We start from the raw sequence: 19,636 nt of genomic DNA, 5'->3' as shown, positions 1-19,636 counted from the left end.
GCATACTATACACACACACACACACACACACACACACACACACACACACACACACACACTGCTTTCAAAGGCATACTATACACACACACTGCTTCCAAAGGCATATTATACACATACACACACACACACACACACAAAAAAAAAAGCAAAAACAACAAAATAGTTTATTTTTTTTCCTCACAAAGAAATACCTTTATTCAAATGGTTCTGGTAGGCTGAACTTCCATTTTCTTCTAGGAGTTTTAAAATTCCCTTGACCATTAAAAAAAAAAAAAGATATACTGATTACACTGTATGATTTAATAGCGATGTATTTGTCCAGTCTTTTTCTTATTTCTCTTTTTATTCCACTATGATTCAGTAAATTATTTTACCTTTTTAATCATATTTGTATTTAAGATTTGGCCTAAAATGGGCTGCTGAAAAGGTGCATTTCACTGTTTTTGGATAAGATGTTATGTAGGTATGTTAAGTGTCATAAGATCCAATGTAACTGTTTTTTTTTTTTTTTTTTAAGATCTACTTATTCATTAATCTGAGGTACTGATGTCACCCACCATAGTAGCCATCCTTCAGTGGGTGTATATTCCAATTGTTAGATCTTGGTTTAGTATAATTTTTATTACCTTTATTATTTTATTTTTTTTTTTAGTTTTGGCTTGAAGTTTTCTTATCAGATAAAAATGTAACTACACCAGCTTGTTTTTGATTTCCATTTGCTTGGCATTGACATACATTCTTTCACTTTCAGTCTGTGTCTCTGCTGGCAAGGTATATTTTTGTGGAGAACCTGCTGGTAGATTTTACTTTTAAATTCTGTCTACCTTCTTTGATATGAGTGTCTTAGGGTTTCAATAGGTGGGATAAAACACCATGACCACAGAAAGCTTGAGAAGGAAAAGGTTTATTTTACCTTACAGTTTGTAAGTCTATCACTGAAGGAAACCATGGCAGGAACTACATTGAAGCCATGGAGGAATGGTGCTTACTGGCTCACTCCCCACGCTCAGCCTGCTTTCTTAGTCAGAACTACCCACCCACAGATGTACTATATTCACAATGAACTTGACCCTCTGACATCAATCGCTAATGAGGAAAATACCCTACCAACTTGTTTACAGGAAAACCTTATGGAGGCACTTCCTAGATGACTCTAAACTAACCAAGATAAGAAGCTAAGAAAAATCATTTAAAGTTATTGAGAGGTTTGTATATTTCTCTTAATTTTGTCACTGTTTTATTTAGTGGTTAAAATGTTTATTGATTTCTCTCTTATTAGCGGTTTGCTGAACGTGTGAAGGTGCTCACAGAAGCCCAAAGAATGTGTCAGATTTCCTAGACCTATAGTTGGTTGTGGGCCATCAAACATGGGTTCTAGAAAACAAGAGCTGGTCCTGTGCCAAAAGCAGCAAGCACTGCTGAACCATGTCTTCAACTCCCAAGACATGATTCTTCAGTTTTCCTTTGTCAGCCCTCTGTGAAATTTATTCATTGCTGTGCTTTGTTCCTCCTGTGTAGGATTTACATTTCTTCTTCTGCATTTGCTGGCTTGGGGTCATGAATTGCTTTAGTTTGTGCTTATCTTGAAATGTCTTTTTCATTAATCTTAAGAGATGACTGGAAAGAGACATCCTGAATAGCAACTACTTTCAAGTTTTAAAATCTATTATCCATGCTTTTTGGATTTTTAGGATTTCTGCTCAGGTCTAATGTGATGTGTTTGCCTCTACAAGTAAATCTCCATTTTTCTCTTGCTGGTTTTGATAGTTTCTTAGTTCTGTAATCATGGCATTTTAACTTTATGTTGTGGAAATAGTCTTCTCCAATGCTGCATTTCAAGATACTTTTAGATCTGGGATTTTTTTTTTTTTTTTGCTATAGTGTCATTGAGTATTTTTTGTTTTTCATCTCTGCTCTTTCTTGCATTCCACAGATCTTCAGTTTTAGGCCCAGCTTTAGAGATGAGTCTGGCACAGTCCATATATAATACATATACTGTTCCCTTATAAATGAACTGTTTACCTGGGCACCAGAACAAAGAGTGGTAAATTATTCAGGTCACACCTCAGGTTTACAAGCCTGTCTGTCCCAAATGAAAATTACATGTAGATCCAGGACAGGAAGAAGTATACAGAGGTTTTGAAAAACCAAAAAAAAAAAAAAAAAAAAAGGAAACTCACGTTTAAATATATACCTCCTTGGTTGTCCTGTTATCTATCTCCTATGTCCCTACCTTTTCTGCACCAGCAATTGGGCTATTTAGTGCGCTCAGACAAAAGGACATGGTCAAGCCATAAACAGTGTAGGTTGTGACTTTGCTTCAGAGTGAGGCCTTGTACCAATAGAAAAAGAAACTAACTTCTGCTGGAATGTAGAATCTTGGAAATTGCCAAAAGGCTCCTGCTACAAGCAACCACATATGACCTTAGGTAGGGGGAAAAGCTGTTCTGAAAGGCCTAATCCAAAACCGCTTTTAAGAGGACTTGGCTGTACATAAACCGTTTTCTCCTAAAGAGGAGTCCCTGCTCCTATATTTTTCATTTTTTTTTTTTTTGTCAAAGCAAGAAGTAAATACTTTAGAATTGTTAAATATATAGATAAAGTGAATAAAGTTGAGTGTCCGCACGGTGGTATCTGTGAAAAAAAAAAAAAAAAAAAAAAAGAGGACTTGGCCTTGTCATTCTTCATAGGAAAATCTGAGCAATTAAAGAAAACTTGTGAGCAATTCTTCTTTTTAAATAAAACATCAAAGCCAGGCATAGTAGTAAATGCATTTACTTCCAGCACTTGGGAAGCAGAGGCAGAGAGACAGTTAATATAGATCTCCTTGGTTGCCCTGCCTGGTCTAAAGTGAGACAGTCTCAAAACCCACCAAAACCCACTGTGATTTAACAAATTATCTAAAAGAACAAACTCTCAAGGTCAGCAGGAAAGGAAATAGTCTCCTTAAGCCTTTCCCAGGAACAACAACAGGATGAGCACCACAAGCCTGATTTTGAATAGTTTATTAAAGGAAAGGTGAAGCATCAGTTTCAAATTGTACAAAAGGAAAAAAAAAACTTCATATTGCAAATGTACAATTTACAGAATTACTAGCAAAACCAATCAAGGAGACACTGAAAATACAAAAATTTGATTGACTTCAAACCGAACTTGGAAACCCATTGGATTAGAGATTACGTCGTCTTTTGTTGTTGCATGGTAGTCTGTAAGTCAGCATGTGCTGTTCACAGGAGACTGTCAAGCAAAGGGTTAGTCTGTGCTTATTCCAAGGCCCCTCAAAGCTGGGTCCCTGGCCAAGAATCGTAGGCAGGCAGGGCAGAGGTGGACAGTCCATTCATTCCTGCCCCCCTGAGTTCCAGTGAAGCTCACATTTCTAGGAGAGAGTGGGGCCCCAGATGTCTTAACTGGAGCCTAGGACTTGCTTGAGTTAGTAGGTAAAACATTTTTGGTGACCAAGTTTTTTTGTTTTTCTTTCCTCTGAACTGTACAAATGTTAAGAAAAATCTTGTGTACTAAAAGGATGAATAAAATCATCTGTTTTGCTTTCCCACACAAAAGATAATCATAGAGTTTACATACTTTTAAAAATGCTCTTCATTTTTGGTATAAAGGAAAAGCCTCTCAATTCTGTTGCAGTTATTTTAAAAACCAGCCTAGAAACAGCTGTGGATGGACTGGTTTGGAAATCTGGAGGCCTGTGTTAAAATTAGGAAACAGCTAAGTGGGTTTTTAAAAACAATAGCAAGTCATAAAGGTAAGCAGATTGTAACTCTAAACCACTGAAGACTGTCCTGAAGATTCAAAATTTCTTTCTCCAAAATAATTTTTCTTAATATGCACACTTAACACTGAAATGTAGCTGTAGTTCAAGGTAAGCTTAGGAACGCCACCCTCTAAGCACAGACCTCTATGCAGCACATACTTCTATGATTCGTAAACAAATTCACAAAATTAGTGGGTTGAGGGGCTATTAGGTGTATGGGAAGAAGACAGTTATGTTACACATCTTAAAATCACTTCTGAATGGCAAAGAAAATTTTCATGATTATAAGAAAACGGAAGTCTGTGTAACTTGACTTTGGCAGGGCATGAAACAAGTGGTAAAAACAGTGAGACTGATAACTTGAGAACCATTTTTGTTTTACTGAGAATACTTTATTTGCTGGTAGAAGTTGCTAAAAATGCACAGAACAAAGACCAATAGAAAATGCACTGTATTTGAATCTCCCTATTCTATATAAAATGAACGGTGTACAGCGTCTGTTGGAAAAATGGCTGCATGGACATTTATCTTATGCCCACTTATAAATAAAAATAAACCTTTTTATTCAAGAGTATATAAAATCTGGGAATTCACATCCATCCATAGAGGGTATGTGGTTTTTGGCAGAGACGCACGGTGTTAGAACTCTGTTTTAGCTTGTCCATGCTCTATTCCATCAATGTTTCTGTTTTACAAGGTCAACCAAACCCAGCAAGCTCCAAAAACACTCTTCGGCGATTAGAACGAGCTGCTTACTCAGAGTTTAATAAAAATGGTTAGCTTTTAAAACATAAAAAGGCAAAATGTTAAAACGGTTTTTAAATTGTACAACAGGAAAATAAAGTTAAAAATATTTTTTTTTACTCAATGCTGAATTTTCATAAAACAGGTGTATAACAGTGTTTATTTTGACAGCTGTTTTAAAAATTTAAAATATCTTCCTCCTTTCAGAAAAACACACACACATCTGTACTGAGATAAGTCCAACATTAGAGTACAAATGATTTTTTTTTTTTTTTTTTTTTTTTTGGTCAGTCTTTCCGAGGTGACATTCACCAACATTTCCATGGGTAACTGACATGCTGCTCTGTCACTGCAAAAGGGACCAACCTTTAATCATTTGATTACAAAACAAATCCGATCACATCCAAAGTGTTTCTTCCCCCGAACAAGCTATCACAGTATATAGGCCTCTAGCTCTAAATAATAGAGTTCCAGATTTGTAAATTTTCTTCAGACTTCAGAACATAGGCATTCCAAATCCCTAGAAAAATGAGAAATACAATTATTTTATGTATCCCCAGGGCTAAGAAACTATAAATAAAAAGCAGTAATGACTTGATATTTACTGAATCATCTTCTATGATAGCTGCAGAGTCAAAGAAGTCTGGCCTTAGCTCAGCTCTCTCTCGCCGATTTCTTGATGGGGGCTGAAAAGAGAATCATTAATTTTTTTCTGTGGATGAACTGTACTATTTGCCAATATTTTTGACAGTACATAAACACATAGAAACAGTAAGTATAATTTAAAAAATACAGTGGTATCTGAATTAGCAAAAGACAAAGACTTTAATACTTTTTTTTTTTTGAGATAGGGTCTTACTATGTAGCTATGTCTGGCCTAAAATTTGCTGTGTAGACCTAACCAGTTTCAGATTAACAGAGACCTTTCTACCTCTGCCTACCTATGGAGTGCTGGGATTAAAGGTATATGCCACTACTCCTGGCTTATATTTGAATTTTTCTGTGTGTGGTACATGCCTGAACAGAAGAGTTTGTTGGATTCCCTAGTGCTAGAATCACTGGCAGGAATGAGGTATCCAGTGTGGGTCTGGGGAGCTGAACACAGGTCCTCTGGAAGATAAGCATCAGTACATAACTGCTTAGCCATCTCACTAGCCCTAAGACTTAAATTTTAACGAATAAACTGTGTATGTAAAGAATGTACTTATAATATACAAAATACCTTCCCTTTGATGACATCAAGTAATTACAAAAATGATGAATGACATGTTGAATATCTGTTACGTCTCCAAAGTAGAAAGAGGGAATCCTTTTGGGGAGGGAATAGGACAGGAAAGTTCTATCAAAGGCTTTACCAAAACTTCATGATGGAAAATTCTAAACATACCAGGTAGAATAATACATGCTGCATTATGCCATCTTTGATTCAGAATGGGAGTCTATTTGAATACAAGGTCTTTTCTTTTAAAAGGGTTTAAAGTAGTAACAAACTGCAGTAAGGCAGGTGGGGGCTTCTAATCAATGTCTGGTGGCCTAAGAAGGCGCAACCTGTTAGGACAGACCGTGGGGGAGCCTCTTTTCTCCTACCATGTGAATCTTGGAGTCAAGCTCAGCAGCAAGCAACTCTACCTGCTGAGCCCATAAAGACACTGGGAGAAGCCAGACATCTACAAGCCAAAGAGTACTCAACTCTGCTTCACTTGACTTCTGTCAATTGAAGTCACTTGAGGCTGGTATTTGTTATGGCAGCTGTAGCCAACACTGGGAAAACAGTATAATCAACATTAATCTACCAGTCACCTAGTGTTAACATCTGTCAAATATCTGGTCAGTCTAATTTCACTGAGTATAATTGTTTTTCCTTTATGTCATTTCAGCTAAAACTACATTTCAGTGTTACCTATTACCAATGACAGTTTAATTTTTTACTTGTTTTTGGTATTAAAGATTAAATCGGGGCACATGGGCATCCTTTACAGGATTGTACCACTGAACACAGTCCCAGCACTTTAATATTTTGAGACAGTATCTCAGTATGTAGTTCAGGCTGATTTTGAACTTGTAATCCTTTTGTCTCAAACTCCCCTCCCTTCTGGAGTATTACAAGTGTGTATCAACATGCTGGGCTGTACAATGAAAATTACTATTCATGAAACCATTTTGTATCACCTTTAGCTTGCCTATATTCATCTTCTCTCAAAGATGTTCTCTGTAAACTGAATATACAAGTTCCACATTCTACATCTCATTGTCACATTGGAACACAGTATATATTGTCAGGTTCCAATTTAAAATACAAGATGCCAAATACACAAGTTATGCCAAAAGATCAAGGGTGAGTCTTTTTGAAAGAAGAAAAATCAGCTTTTTTTTTTTTTTTTTTTTTTTTTTTGCCCCCTTTGGCTAGAATCCAAAGTATGATTGCTTAAAAACAGCCCTCAAAACCATATAAGTTCATCTTGATGCCCAATGATGGTCACCACTCCTCACCTAGATAGACCTCTCTCTCTCACAGCAATATTTTAAAATGCCCTTTATTATAAAAGAAAAAACAAAACAAAACAAAACAAAATTAGCAAATTCCTTACCAAATCAATAACCATGGTGTCTTCAAATTCTTCATTCATGTCTTCTAACTGGCTCCGTGATGACATCATCACATCTTCAAAGATGGGCTCAGCATCTTCCTCCATTAGACCCCGACTGGTAAAAAAGGTGTTCAGAAAGTAGTTGAGACTTGCCCAGATTCCAAGCTCTTTCTTAGATCGCATACTTTCTGATTTTGACCTATAGACTACAGAAGTTTATGATACTGAACTCTAAGAAAATTAGGATTATTCCCAACAAAAGGACCATTCCTTTGGTTCACTCAAATTTTCACTTCAACTTATCAGAAAGAATTAACTTTAATAAAATATTTATAAATAAAATGAAGTATTTAGCTATGTATCAATTCCCTCCAAATTCTGTTCCCTCATATCTCAATTTTGAAAATAAGGAACCCAAGACAGGTGTTTTAGAGCTTGGCTGTGAGGGTAAACCTGGAGAGGGGCAGCACTAGGGTCTGAACACAGAAAGCTTTAAGAACCCAGGCCCTTACTGTCATCCTGTGCTGCAGAACATATCCAGAACTCATCTTATTTAACCACTCAGAAGCAGAGACACTCAGGTGACCAGCACCATGCAGCTGCTATGTCCTTGTGATGCTCAATTTGACACTTACACAGCATGCCTTACTCCAGCTCTCACTTTCATGTAGTTCATTCCTGTTCTGTCCTTCCGATTCAAGTCTTCTAACTTCGGCTGGCCTAACCAAGAGATCTGCATCTGGGGACTGAGAGAATATTATTTATGTTGTGCAACAGATAATGTATACAAGGAATTAGCCTCATGCTAAAGAAGCCATGGTTGGCTAGCTAAATCTTCATGTGAAGAACTTAGATTTATCACATTTTTTTTTTTTTTTTCAAATAACAAAGTTGTTAAGCCTCCTCCAAATATCACTAAGTCTCCACAAGAAACAGGTTAGGGTGCTCTTAATCCTCATACTATGTTAGTTTCATGCCCCCAATCTCTGTCAAATAAGAGCATTTCCAGCCTTGTTTTTCAAACTACTATACCATTCACTTGTGTACATACCTGGGCAGCAAGGCCCTAAAGAACACATAAGATGCTGGCTTGAGAGCTGAAAACTCTGTAGCATTAAAAAAAAAGGATATAACATATTTCCGTAGTTATAAGGAAATAACTTAGAAGTCCTTATAACTTATAGTTCCTTAGTGCTATGGAGTCAAATCTTCATTTGCATTCTACTTAAAGAAACATGGGAAATGGTATATACATTTGTCCTCCTCCCTCCCCCCCCCATTTTATAGGAGGTAAATTTTAGAGGTACTGTAGATTAAAAAAATCTGTCACATGAAATTCTAAGTAGCTGTTGTTGTGTCCTTTGGTGGTCACCACCGTGATAAGAACTCTTATCACAGGGCAGGAAAAGGAAGACAAGTCAATGGTCAATGGCCAATGGCACTGATAAAGTTGGTAAAGTCAGGATAGCAAGGCATACTTATCTATGCTTATCCTACTAGATCAAGAAAAGTCTGAATTTAGAGGAAACGATATCCACAAGTGTTTGCAGACTTTGTATATACTACTTACTTTCCATTTATGGCTTCATTTTTGTAAGATCTCACCAACAATGTGCTCAGTTTTTCTTAGTTTCACTTTAACAGAGGTTTTATGCTAAGAAAAGATATTTTAGCACTTACTTGTGTAAAAAGTCTGGTTCAGAACCATGTTCAGACTCAGGCTCCTGGATCTGCTCTCCCATGGGGCGGCTGTTCTCTCTGAGCACAGTGGAGGTGAGCTGTGGGGCTGGCAAAGGTCCAGGAGTTGGAATCATCGTGTCAGTCCTATTTAGCCATGTGTTATCCAGACTTTCATCTGCAAAATTTCAGTTAAAGTGTCAAAATGTCAGAGGATGGAACAAACTCTGGTGGTAGTTATAACAGACTTGAAAAGCATGACTGACTCTACAGTGAGACAACCTAGTTTATTTAATTTTACTATTATTTTAAAAAGTAGTCTCATTATAGCCCAGGCTGGTCTCAAATTCACCATAAAACAAAGTCCCTGAATTCCCCAGCCCTCTTGTATCTATGTTGCAAGTACTGGGAATACAGGCATGTGGTGACATGCCTAGCTTACATTCAGTTTTTGTGGCTTTTTAAAAACAGGTCTCATGTAGCTTAGGCTGGCCTTGAACTCCTGATCTTCCAGCCTTAGCCTCCTACATGCTGGAGTTACAGGGATGGCTACCATGGTTAATTCCTAGCTAGAATAAGGAGTTTAAATCCCAGTTTCACAACTCCCTTGTTTGACTTTGTATTATGTTAATGATTTCTTATAAAATTTGGTCTTCTCATACCTAAAATGAGGATATTAGTACTTAGCCTCCTAAACTACAGGGATTAAATGAGGTTATTATCTCATCATAGCCATCAAATATCACACTGCCTCCTGTCTCCTTTATGTCTGAGGATTTATGTCCCCTAGAAGGGGGAGAATAAGGTTAACCAGAGCCCTCAGCAACTTTCCTTTGCTTATGGACCTACTGCCTGAGCCTACAAAATGTCCCAGGTGGCAGCACTGAAGGCTGGCTGGCTTTTACAGAGGAATCAGCAAAAGCTGTTAATACAAATGGACACTGATCACTAGAGAAGCTGCTCTTTCGCCAGGTTGTATGTGTGGGGATAGAGAAGCACATAGTTTCCATGCCTTTAAGTCTCTGTGGGGAGCCTGATAATCCTATCCAGCTTTTGTTTTGCTTTTAAATTTATTTTTATTTCACATGCATTGGTGTTTTGCCTGCATGTATGTCTATGTGAGGGTGTCATATCTTGGAGTTATAGACAGTTTGTGAGCTGCCATGTGGGTAACAGTCAGTGCTCTTTTTTTTTTCACTTTTTTAAATTAAATTTTAATTTTTTATATTAATTACAGTTTATTCACTTTGTATCCCAGGTGTACCCCCTCCTTCATTCCCTCCCAACCTTACCCTCCTCCCCATCCGCTCCTCCCATGCCCCTCTCCAAGTCCACTGACAGTGGAGGTCCTCCTCCCCTTCTATCTGACCCTAGCCTATCAGGTCTCATCAGGACTGGCTGCAGTGTCCTCCTCTGTGGCCTGGGAAGGCTGCTAGTGCTCTTTAACTACTCTACAGACGGTCCTATCCAGCTTTTAATTACATTCTCATTTAATGTTGAGGAAATAGTATCATTTCTGTTTACTTAGAATTTAATCCTGACTACAAGTGATGTGTCATGTGTATGTTTTATGCCCCCCCCCCCATGCTGCTTTGCAAAGACTGGAACAGACAAACATCATCTGTAGACCTAAACCATCCTAAAAAATAATGTATTAGTTTCACCTATAAAACATGAATTGCCTTGGTTTTTCTCCCTCTAATAAGTCTGAGATGTGTCTGCTAGGTTCATTTACCAACAGTGTTTCTCAGGTTTTTATCATCTGTCAGACACACACGCACATCCTGGACTGGCTTTATTTTAACTTCTGACTTACTTTACCTTCTGTTCCTAAAAATACTTCTCTGTTTGGTTAAGGTCATTCTATTGATGCTCATTTCTGAATATCTTTTATCTTATTTCTTTACTAAGAAATATGTTTAATCACCTCACACTATTTTTATTTGGCATTTATTCTAAGCTTTTTATTTTCGAACACATTTAACATTTTTTGGTTAAAAGACTGGTATCATTTAGTTTCTTAAGCTGGTTAAAATCATGTTAGCTCTCTATTTTGTTATCTGCAAATGTGATTACTACTTCTATCAAATCATCAATCAACAGGAGCCTCCTGTTGTTTGGCTCAGAGAACTGACCAAGCTGAATTCAATTGCCTATCCCTTTGTCTCATTTGCACTGAGTTCTTTTGATTAATTCTTAGCTGTAGCATTTAGTCTAGTTTTGTAAAGGTTCCCAGTAGAGATTTAATTACCTTAGGAGCTCACTCTCCTTGATTACATCTTCTAACTTTTTAAAGATTCTTCAGTGGTGGGGGCTAGAGAGAGAGCTTAGTGGTTTAAGAACTCTGACTGCTCTTCCAGAGGACCCCAGTTCAGTTCCCAGCACCCACATGGCAGCTCACAACTTTCTCTAACTCCAGTTTCAACGAACAGGTCTAACACCTCACATAGACATAGATGCAAGCAAAATACCAATGAACATAAAATAAAAACAAGTCATTAAAACTTAAACATGTGGTAAGAATTTAGAACCTGTTTCCTACTAAGATTACAGTTGAGAAAAGTATGAATGGGGAAAAAAGGAGAAGCTAATAGAGGTTGTGACAAAAGCTATTTTCGAAGGAAAACAACTGGAAATATTGTTTGGAGTAAAGTCCAGGGTCTTCAAGCACAAAGACAGGGTTTAATATGTACATATACATACATACATACATTTATGTATATGTGTATATATATATATATATGTGTGTGTTTTTGACTAAATGTATCAAAGCTGAAATATAAAAGGACATCTCAAAGCATGTTGAGACGTTGCTAAACTTTAACATTAAAGAAACATTATTATGGGATCTTGGGAACATCCTAAAAAATCACCAACATTTACTGGATGCTACTTATAGGTCAAGTACTGTGCTCAGTAACATGTGTGCTGTGTTTTATTGGAAACACCTCATTTAATATTCACAGTAACTGAGACCACATACTCTAGATATCCTATCTTTTGCCTGATTAGTTATTAAAACTCAAAAAGGGTTAAGGTAACATGTCCAAAAGTCATATGGCTGACAATGAGAAAACCAGGTTTGAAATATGAAACTGGCTTTAAAGTTTGTTCTTTGTTGATATTCAGTATCTTCTTGATAAGGAAAGGAACATTAGGTTTACATTATAGTTATATGTGCCAGAGTTCAACAAACCTCTGGTAAGATACTTTTCTTTAGGCAGCAGAGGTTCAGTGCTGATAACTGAACAGGAGCTATGAGAACTCATCAGGAAAAGCACAGGGAAGGCAGAGCTATCTGAGATATAAACATGTTTACTCTGAATCAGCCCTTGGTAGGCTTCAGAGAGATATTTTAACAGTGCAATTTTTAGTCTTTTTTTAAATACGGGAATACATACTGATCAGATTTTCATGATAACTCAAGTCCGTATTCCCTACACTCTAAGAAGGTATATTATACTTCAGATCTAACCACCACTGTCTTGTAGCATAAAAATAACTTACTTAACCAATGACAGAACTATAAGGTAATTTAGTGTGTTCAATTTGTTGTAAAGGTATACTCTCAGATTATCACAGTCCTCTACTAGTAAGATGAATTGGAGTGGGGGAGGGGGAAGAAACTAACTCATGTAGCTCAGGCTGACCTCAAATTTGTTAAATAGCTGAGGATGTTAACTCCAGACCCTCCCAAATATTGGGATTACAAGAATGTAACCACACTCAGCTTAAGACGAACTTTATTTTATTTTTTTGTTTTTAAACCTTACCTTGCATACTTTAAGGTATATTTTAATACAATACTGACTTTTATTTTAAAATTTAATGTATTACAGCCACTTTGCTTCATCTTTTTCTCTGTGTCTTCTGTATTCTGTTTCATCATGTTTCTTTTCTGCCTCACTCAGTATATCCAACCTTTGTCCTTGGATATTTCAATTGATAGCAAATGTCTAATGACATCATGTGCCTACAGCATCTTGTTTCAATAAATCACTTGCTACTTTACCTCTGTAAGTCAGGAAAACTAGAAGACTTACCTTCTACTCGTTTTCTGTGCAGTGGAGGTCTTCCTTTCTTACTCCTTACTGAGGATGTTTTACTACTGCTACTTCCACTGTTTACAGACATTCTATCGTCTTCACCTCCAGTGACTAATGAATTTCTATAGGAGATGAGTGGAAGCCATACATCCTCCCTCCTTTCCATCATCTGTTCAGTGAGGAATTTCTCTAGATACGAATGACTGCAAAGCACAGAGAGAGCAGCAATGACTTTCAGGTCAGCCCTTCACATGTCACTCAGAGTTTTGCTTTACACTCCTGCAGTCCTTTGAAAGGGAGGTATACACTAGTAAGGGTGCGTGTGTGTACACTTTTCATTTGCTTTTGAGTTTCTTTAAAAGTATTCAAATGGGGTCAGGATTTCAGGAAAGCTAGAGTGAGGATTTGGCATATCCTTTTCCTAGCATAACCTTTCAACTGGGAAAAGTTTAAGTCAATAATTTAACATCTTCAAATTATTCTAAGGGGATATGGCAAACAAAAAATATTTATCCAAGAAAGTGTATTAAATCTCGGTAAGAACAAGATTTGGTAAGTCCTTGAGCCACACTTTCCTTTGCTTTTTAAATGGACCAGGCAAAGATGGGTCTTAAACCATAGGTTTGGCGAGAGGCCTGTTAGTGTAGACATGGCTGCAGGTGGAGAAAAGAACGGCAGAACAAAGAAGCGGCTCCTGAAGAAGTGGGTTCAAAGGCCTACCCAACAGCCAAAGTCATGCAGCAGCACTGGACCAGTCTAAAGTAGAGCAGATTCTCACACCAGACATACAAACAAAAAGTCCATGCTTGCCATAAAAACAAAAAAAATATAAATGTCAAGACAGCATGTTTCCTATCAAATCCACTAATCTTATAAAAGTGTTCTCTGAGGAGAACTCCCAGGACATGGAATTTAAGAGAAAATTCATAAGCTTTATCAAAGAATTCAAGAAACTTAAAGGAGACACAAGGAAGATTTCATTAAACTTGAATAAAACAAAACAAAACAAAACAAAAAAAACAAGACCTGATTGGGGTCCAAGAACATACAACTACACTGTTGAATGAAATGATGAAAATAATTCAGAATTTGAAAGCTGATTTCAATAAAGTGATAAAAATTGAAGAGCACAAACTGAAATGAGGATGGAATTGAAAAATCGAACATTCTCATTAGAAAATTCAGGGAAAGCAGAAGATAGACCATAAGGACCTGAAGATAAAGCAGAGAACACATAAGCAAAGCATATAAAAAATTAAAAAGAATGGGAAAGGAACATGTTAGAAATGTGGAACACCATCAAAAGACCCAAATCTCTGAATTATAGGCATAGATGAAAGAGTAGAATCCCAGGACTTTGGCATATACCAGATCTTTAGAAAGATCAGAGAAGAAAACTCCCTCAAACTAAAGAAAGACATATATTTATACAAACACAAAAAAGTACACAGAAACCCAGCTAGACCAGACTACAAACAATTCTCTCTAAGGCATATTATAATTAAAACCCTAAGTATACAGAACAAAGAAAAAATGCTCAGTTGGGTGTGGTAGCACATGGGGATCTCTGTTGAGTTTGGGCCAACCTGGTCTACAAAGTGAGTCCAGGACAGCCAGGGCTTGTTACACAGAGAAATCCTGTCTCGAAAACCAAAACCAAAAAAAAAAAAAAAATATGATCAGTGCTACAAGAGGAAACCAACCAACCAACCAAAAAACCAAACACAAGACACATTTAAAAGACACCCCATTAGAATAAGAGCTGTTCTCAATGGAAACTCTAAAAACCACAAGAGGCTGGAGAAACAGTCCAAGTTCTAAAAGACTGCAACTGTCAACCTAGCCTCCTGTACCCAATAGAACTATCTGCTATACTTAAAGGAGAAAGGAATAACACTCCATGATTAATACACAGCAAAGAAACACTAAATAGTATACCAGAATACCAGATCTGTCATCAGTAACCTTAAAAGCCAGGAAGACACAAAATTATACATTTCAACCTCTGAAAGTAAATAACTATCAACCAAAATAACCACACCTTGTAAAACTATCACTTAAAATTTATGGATAGGGCAGGTGAGATGGCTCAGTGGACTGAAAATCAAAGTTCAACTTCCAGGATTCACTTTGTGGAAGAAGAGAACCACCTATTTCAAGTTGCTCTCTAACCTCCATATGTATTTTGGCATGTACATGTAAATACATACACAAAATAAAGTATGGGGAAATAAGAACATTTCTTGAGAAGCCCAAGTTAAGGTAATTCATAACTACTAGATCTGCAAGAACATTCAATCCAAGAGAACACAGGAAAGAATACATTTCATAAGAGAGCAGGTGAAAAATAGGAAAGCAGACACACCAAACCTCATGCATGCAAAGGGATCAAGAACAAGTGAAAGAATATGCTGTATTTTAGCAGACCATAAGGACTATTTTGACAAAGACAGCAAGGTACTAGCCTAAAAACTGAAACAAGAAAAGGATGTCCACTTTTACCTTCTGTACTCAAACAGACCCAGTCAAAGCAATCAAATAAGAGAATAAAATAATGAACATTCAAATTGGAAGTTGTCAAATTGTCTTTGCAGATGATATAACCTTATATATATATATATGAAACTCAAGACTTTATCATAGAACTATTACTAATAAATGAACTAAGAAAACCATAAAACATGGATGAAAAATTTAAAAACATACAAAAGACATTTGCATTTAATAATTAGAAAGATCAATGTTATTAAGAGGTCCATACTACTTAAAGGGACCTATAGTTATTAACACAATCTTTAGGAAAATATCAGTAGCATTTTTCGTAAGATTAGAAATAAATCCTAAAAATTGTATGAGAAGATAAAACACTCCAAACAGTCAAAGCAATCTTCTGAAAATGACAAGGCCATTTCATTTGCAAAAGCTGCATGACATTAAGCCAGTTACAATTCCAACATGAGGGAGCTGTTCACAAGATCCTACCCCTAGCTGAGGAGCTACTGGCAGCGATGGCCGCTGAAGGAAGAGGGGGAGTCACTTCTTTTTAAAGAAAACGAAAGAAGAAAGAGAAGGAAAAGGACAGGAATTGGGAGGGGAATGTGCTGAGGGGTTGTAGAGTAAATATAATAAAAATCCACAGTATATATTTGCATGAGATTTCTTTATAAACCAATCAAACAAAAAATTTATTTTCAAACCTTTCCTTTTCATCAATACTTTACATTTATCGCCCTCTACCATATTATCCCATTTTAGCACTGAACCCATCTTATTTTGTTAGCCTATATGTTTTATGTTTGTTCTCCTACAAAAAGATATTCGCTTTATAATATCAAATGACTTTATTATGGGCATACTAATAGTTTTTGAGCAAAATGAAGATAATATATTTTCTTACAACTATTATTTCTATTTATATGCTCAAATTTATTATAAATATTTCATCTTCCTACTGGCTTAGAAATTTGGGGATTTTATAGCAGCATTCTCTTTAGAAGTTTTGTACTTTGTTCTATTTTCTGAAAGTGTTCTGAAAAAGGTAGACTACTTTAGGCTGTTTTTAATTAATTTTGGTAGGACAGTGCAGCGAAGTTTTTGCTACATAGCCAAGGACAGTGCAGGGACTTTCCTGCCTTAGGCTCCTGAATGCTGGTACTGTGAGTGGTGCTGTAGCAGAGATGGACATAAGATGACAGAAAATAACACTAGAATTAATGGAAAAGTACATATAAAGCAATGACTCAGTGTTCACATGTCTTGAACTATAGAAGAAATTTTCAGCTACTTCCTTTCATCTTATAACTGGGTCTTTATTCCTACTAGAGCCTAAATTATCGATAGTAACGATAAAAATTCAAGTTGCAACGCTGCCATTTAATGATCACTTCTGTTGGTATCTTCAACTTACACAGTCTTCTTGTCCTGTCGAAGAAGTTTAGAAGAAAATTCACTTAGTACTTCAAGAAAAGCCAGATTGGGAGGTGGATATTCTTGTCCTTTCTGATTCTGGTATTTAAAGGCAAACTCTATTCCATCCCTGAATTTAAAGAAAATAACATTTTAATTTTTTCAGGTAGTGTAGTTGTCTCAAAAAGCAAAAACTATTAAAAAATTTGGAAACATAGTGAGGTTCTTGAAGTTAACAAAGTTTGCTAAACTCAGACAGCAAAACAATAGACATTTATGTCATTTGTCTATACTTAATTTTATTATTTACAGTACAAGTCTCTAAGTTGTAAGAGAAAAGAAGCTACAAAGAAACAATGCTATATCCCCAGTGTATTTTTTAGGGGTAATACAAAACCTTGGCTAGAAACTGGACTGGCAGTAACTGGGAGTTACTCAACTGTACCAAGCAGCTCTGTGAAACGAAGGTTTCCTGTTAGTCATTTGTGTGTGTCTGTAATGATTGGAGTGAAAATATTTCCCAAAGGTTTAGAGATTTGCAAACTTGGTCTCCAGTTGGTTTAGGAGGTATTAAACCTCACCAGGAGCTTCTAAAAGAGTATTGCATCTTTTTAAATCCTACATCAATTTAAATGTCCTACAACACAGTCTCACTTACAGACCAAAGGATAGGTTACTGAACTCTCCCCAACCCCAGATAGGGTTTATCTGTATAACAGTCCTGGCTGTTCTGGATTAGAGGCGTGTGCTACCATACTCTCCCAAAGTACTCCTCTTTATACTATATAAAATGGAAAAAACACCCACAGGTGGTTTATGGAAGCTTTTTCAAAGTAAAATATTGCTATGTAATTTCATTAATACCCTAAGATCACATAGTTTGAAAATTCTATTATTTGTCATTTTAAAAATGGGTTGAATAACAGTTATTTATTTCTATTTCAGCAAACCAGTTCTGAAGAACAGAAAGTGTTTATCTCACTTGTGAAGCGTGGCAACTGCTTCTCGGGTCTTGATCTGGTCCAGGCCAAATGTAAGGGCAAAACGACGTGCTAGTTCTTTAATCCCACTAACGTGGGCAGATGTCCTATCCAGATTAGGACCTTGTTCTTGCACAAGTTCATTAAACAACTGGTGAAATAAATTAAAAACAAAACAAAACCTTACAACTAAGAAATGTTTGAAATTTTATTTACTTTTAGAATAGGTAATATTAATTAAAGTAAAAAGGGCATAAGGTACCATAGAACTCAGTAGCACCACAGTCTAGTACATGCCGTATAGTTGAACAATAACATTTAAACAATGTATTTTAAAATGGAGAAAGAAGATATGTTTAGCACCTACCAACATGATATAAAGGGCTCAGAACATTTTTCCCTGTTTATATTATAGGTCACCATATCATGTAAGTATTCATGTATAGTTGAATAAGAGGATAGATATATTTTCAACAACGAAATACACTCAAAAGGTCTTAAGTTGGTTATTTTACAAATTACATATATGCCATTCGTTCTATTAAAGTAAAAACAAAACTTCAGAGCAGTAATAATATTAAAGCACTTATTATCTCATTACTAAATCTAGATACTAAATTGTGCTTGTATAAATCTACTTTCTGGGTTAGGGATATTCAGTGTCCAGACTTGTCTAGAGCCTTTCCCTCCTGTCATTCTGATAGAAACTTATTTACATTTATTTTCTTCACTCTGAGTCTCTGGTAACCACCAGTATACTCTCAATTTCTTACTTCACACACATCACACCCACCTACCTGAGAGAGAGCCTGTTTTCAGTTGTGTTGACCATCTCTGCAGTCTTCAGTAACACATTGCCTAAACTATGTACTATGCTGTAACTAGTTGAAGTGGTTCTTCCACAGATTTTCAAATAAATGTGGCAAATTATTTATAAAATCTTAAAATTCAAAATGTTTTTAAAGACAGTGATATATAATAGCCTTAAATTCTAAAAATCTGAACATTTCCTATATTAATTTATTCATAGTATCTATAACCGGTACCATACTACTTATTTTACCTTAATTCTTGCTTTATTTATTTCCTTAATTTGCAAAATATTTTCAGTGGGTACAGTGGTGTATATATCCAGTTTCAACTATTTGGGAGGATGAAACAGGAGGATTGCTTAGCCCAGTTTAGACAACACAGTGAGATACTGTCTTAAATCCAAATAAAAATAAAATTAACTACTTCAGAGTATCAGCTTATTTAACTTACTCAATATATACAGTATATTTTTGTATCATTGATAACCCTCCCTTAAACTTTTTCTTTTGAGATAGGGTCTCACTGTATAATCCTGGTTGTCCTGGAACTTGTTATGTTTGTCAGGCTGGCCTAACACTTACAGGGTTCTGCCTGTTTCTGCCTCCCAAGTGCTGGAATTAAAGGCATATGTTACCATGCTCAGCAAGTTAAATACTTTTTACTTTTAATTTAAAAATTATTATTATTTTGAGACCGGGTCTTGATTAGCCTTGATTAGCCTGGAACTTGCTCTGTATACCAAGCTGACCGTGAACTCATAGAGAAGATATCTGTCTACCTTTGCCTCCCTAGTGCTGGGATTGAAGGTGTATGTGAACATGCCTAGAAAATTATTATTTCTTAAATTTTCTAATATGACATTTCCTTTGGTCCAAGAGTCAGTTACCTTAAGATTTCATCTACTTAAGATGTGAATCACACTTTGTATTTAAAAAAAATAAATAAATGAGATAATTAGCATAGAGAAGTTTTATCTATTTCCCCTCACAAGTTTCTTACCTGTTGCAAACTGAGAATGAGGGTCTTAGCACATTGAATTTTATCAATCTGCCTGGTTTTACTCAGTGTTTCCTTAATGATATCACCATAGTCATTGTAATACTGTGAGATAAAAAG

At 36.2% G+C, this 19,636-nt stretch overlaps 1 protein-coding gene across 2 annotated transcripts in view; it reads right to left on the bottom strand.

The window, feature by feature from the left end:
- Positions 1–2,995: 2,995 nt before the first annotated feature.
- The window catches only part of Stag1 (STAG1 cohesin complex component), a 288,255-nt gene continuing 271,614 nt past the window's right edge, over positions 2,996–19,636 (bottom strand). Inside the window, exons 26-34 of one of the 2 annotated variants that reach the window (XM_055629669.1) lie at positions 19,520–19,621; positions 17,710–17,858; positions 16,729–16,857; positions 12,819–13,024; positions 8,779–8,953; positions 7,734–7,844; positions 7,099–7,213; positions 5,116–5,196; positions 2,996–5,030 (exon numbers count right to left, since the gene is read on the bottom strand). In XM_055629669.1, coding sequence (XP_055485644.1) covers positions 5,007–5,030; positions 5,116–5,196; positions 7,099–7,213; positions 7,734–7,844; positions 8,779–8,953; positions 12,819–13,024; positions 16,729–16,857; positions 17,710–17,858; positions 19,520–19,621 — 1,092 coding nt within the window. In that variant the 3' untranslated portion in view covers positions 2,996–5,006. Of the gene's footprint in view, positions 5,031–5,115; positions 5,197–5,963; positions 6,272–7,098; positions 7,214–7,733; positions 7,845–8,778; positions 8,954–12,818; positions 13,025–16,728; positions 16,858–17,709; positions 17,859–19,519; positions 19,622–19,636 lie in introns of those variants that run through there. The other variant, XM_055629670.1, reaches the window with a different exon arrangement.

This window comes from Psammomys obesus, unplaced genomic scaffold (assembly GCF_907164565.1).
Source record: "Psammomys obesus unplaced genomic scaffold, mPsaObe1.curated_primary_1811, whole genome shotgun sequence".
NCBI lineage: Eukaryota > Metazoa > Chordata > Mammalia > Rodentia > Muridae > Psammomys > Psammomys obesus.
This window is presented reverse-complemented; position numbering and strand designations above follow the sequence as displayed.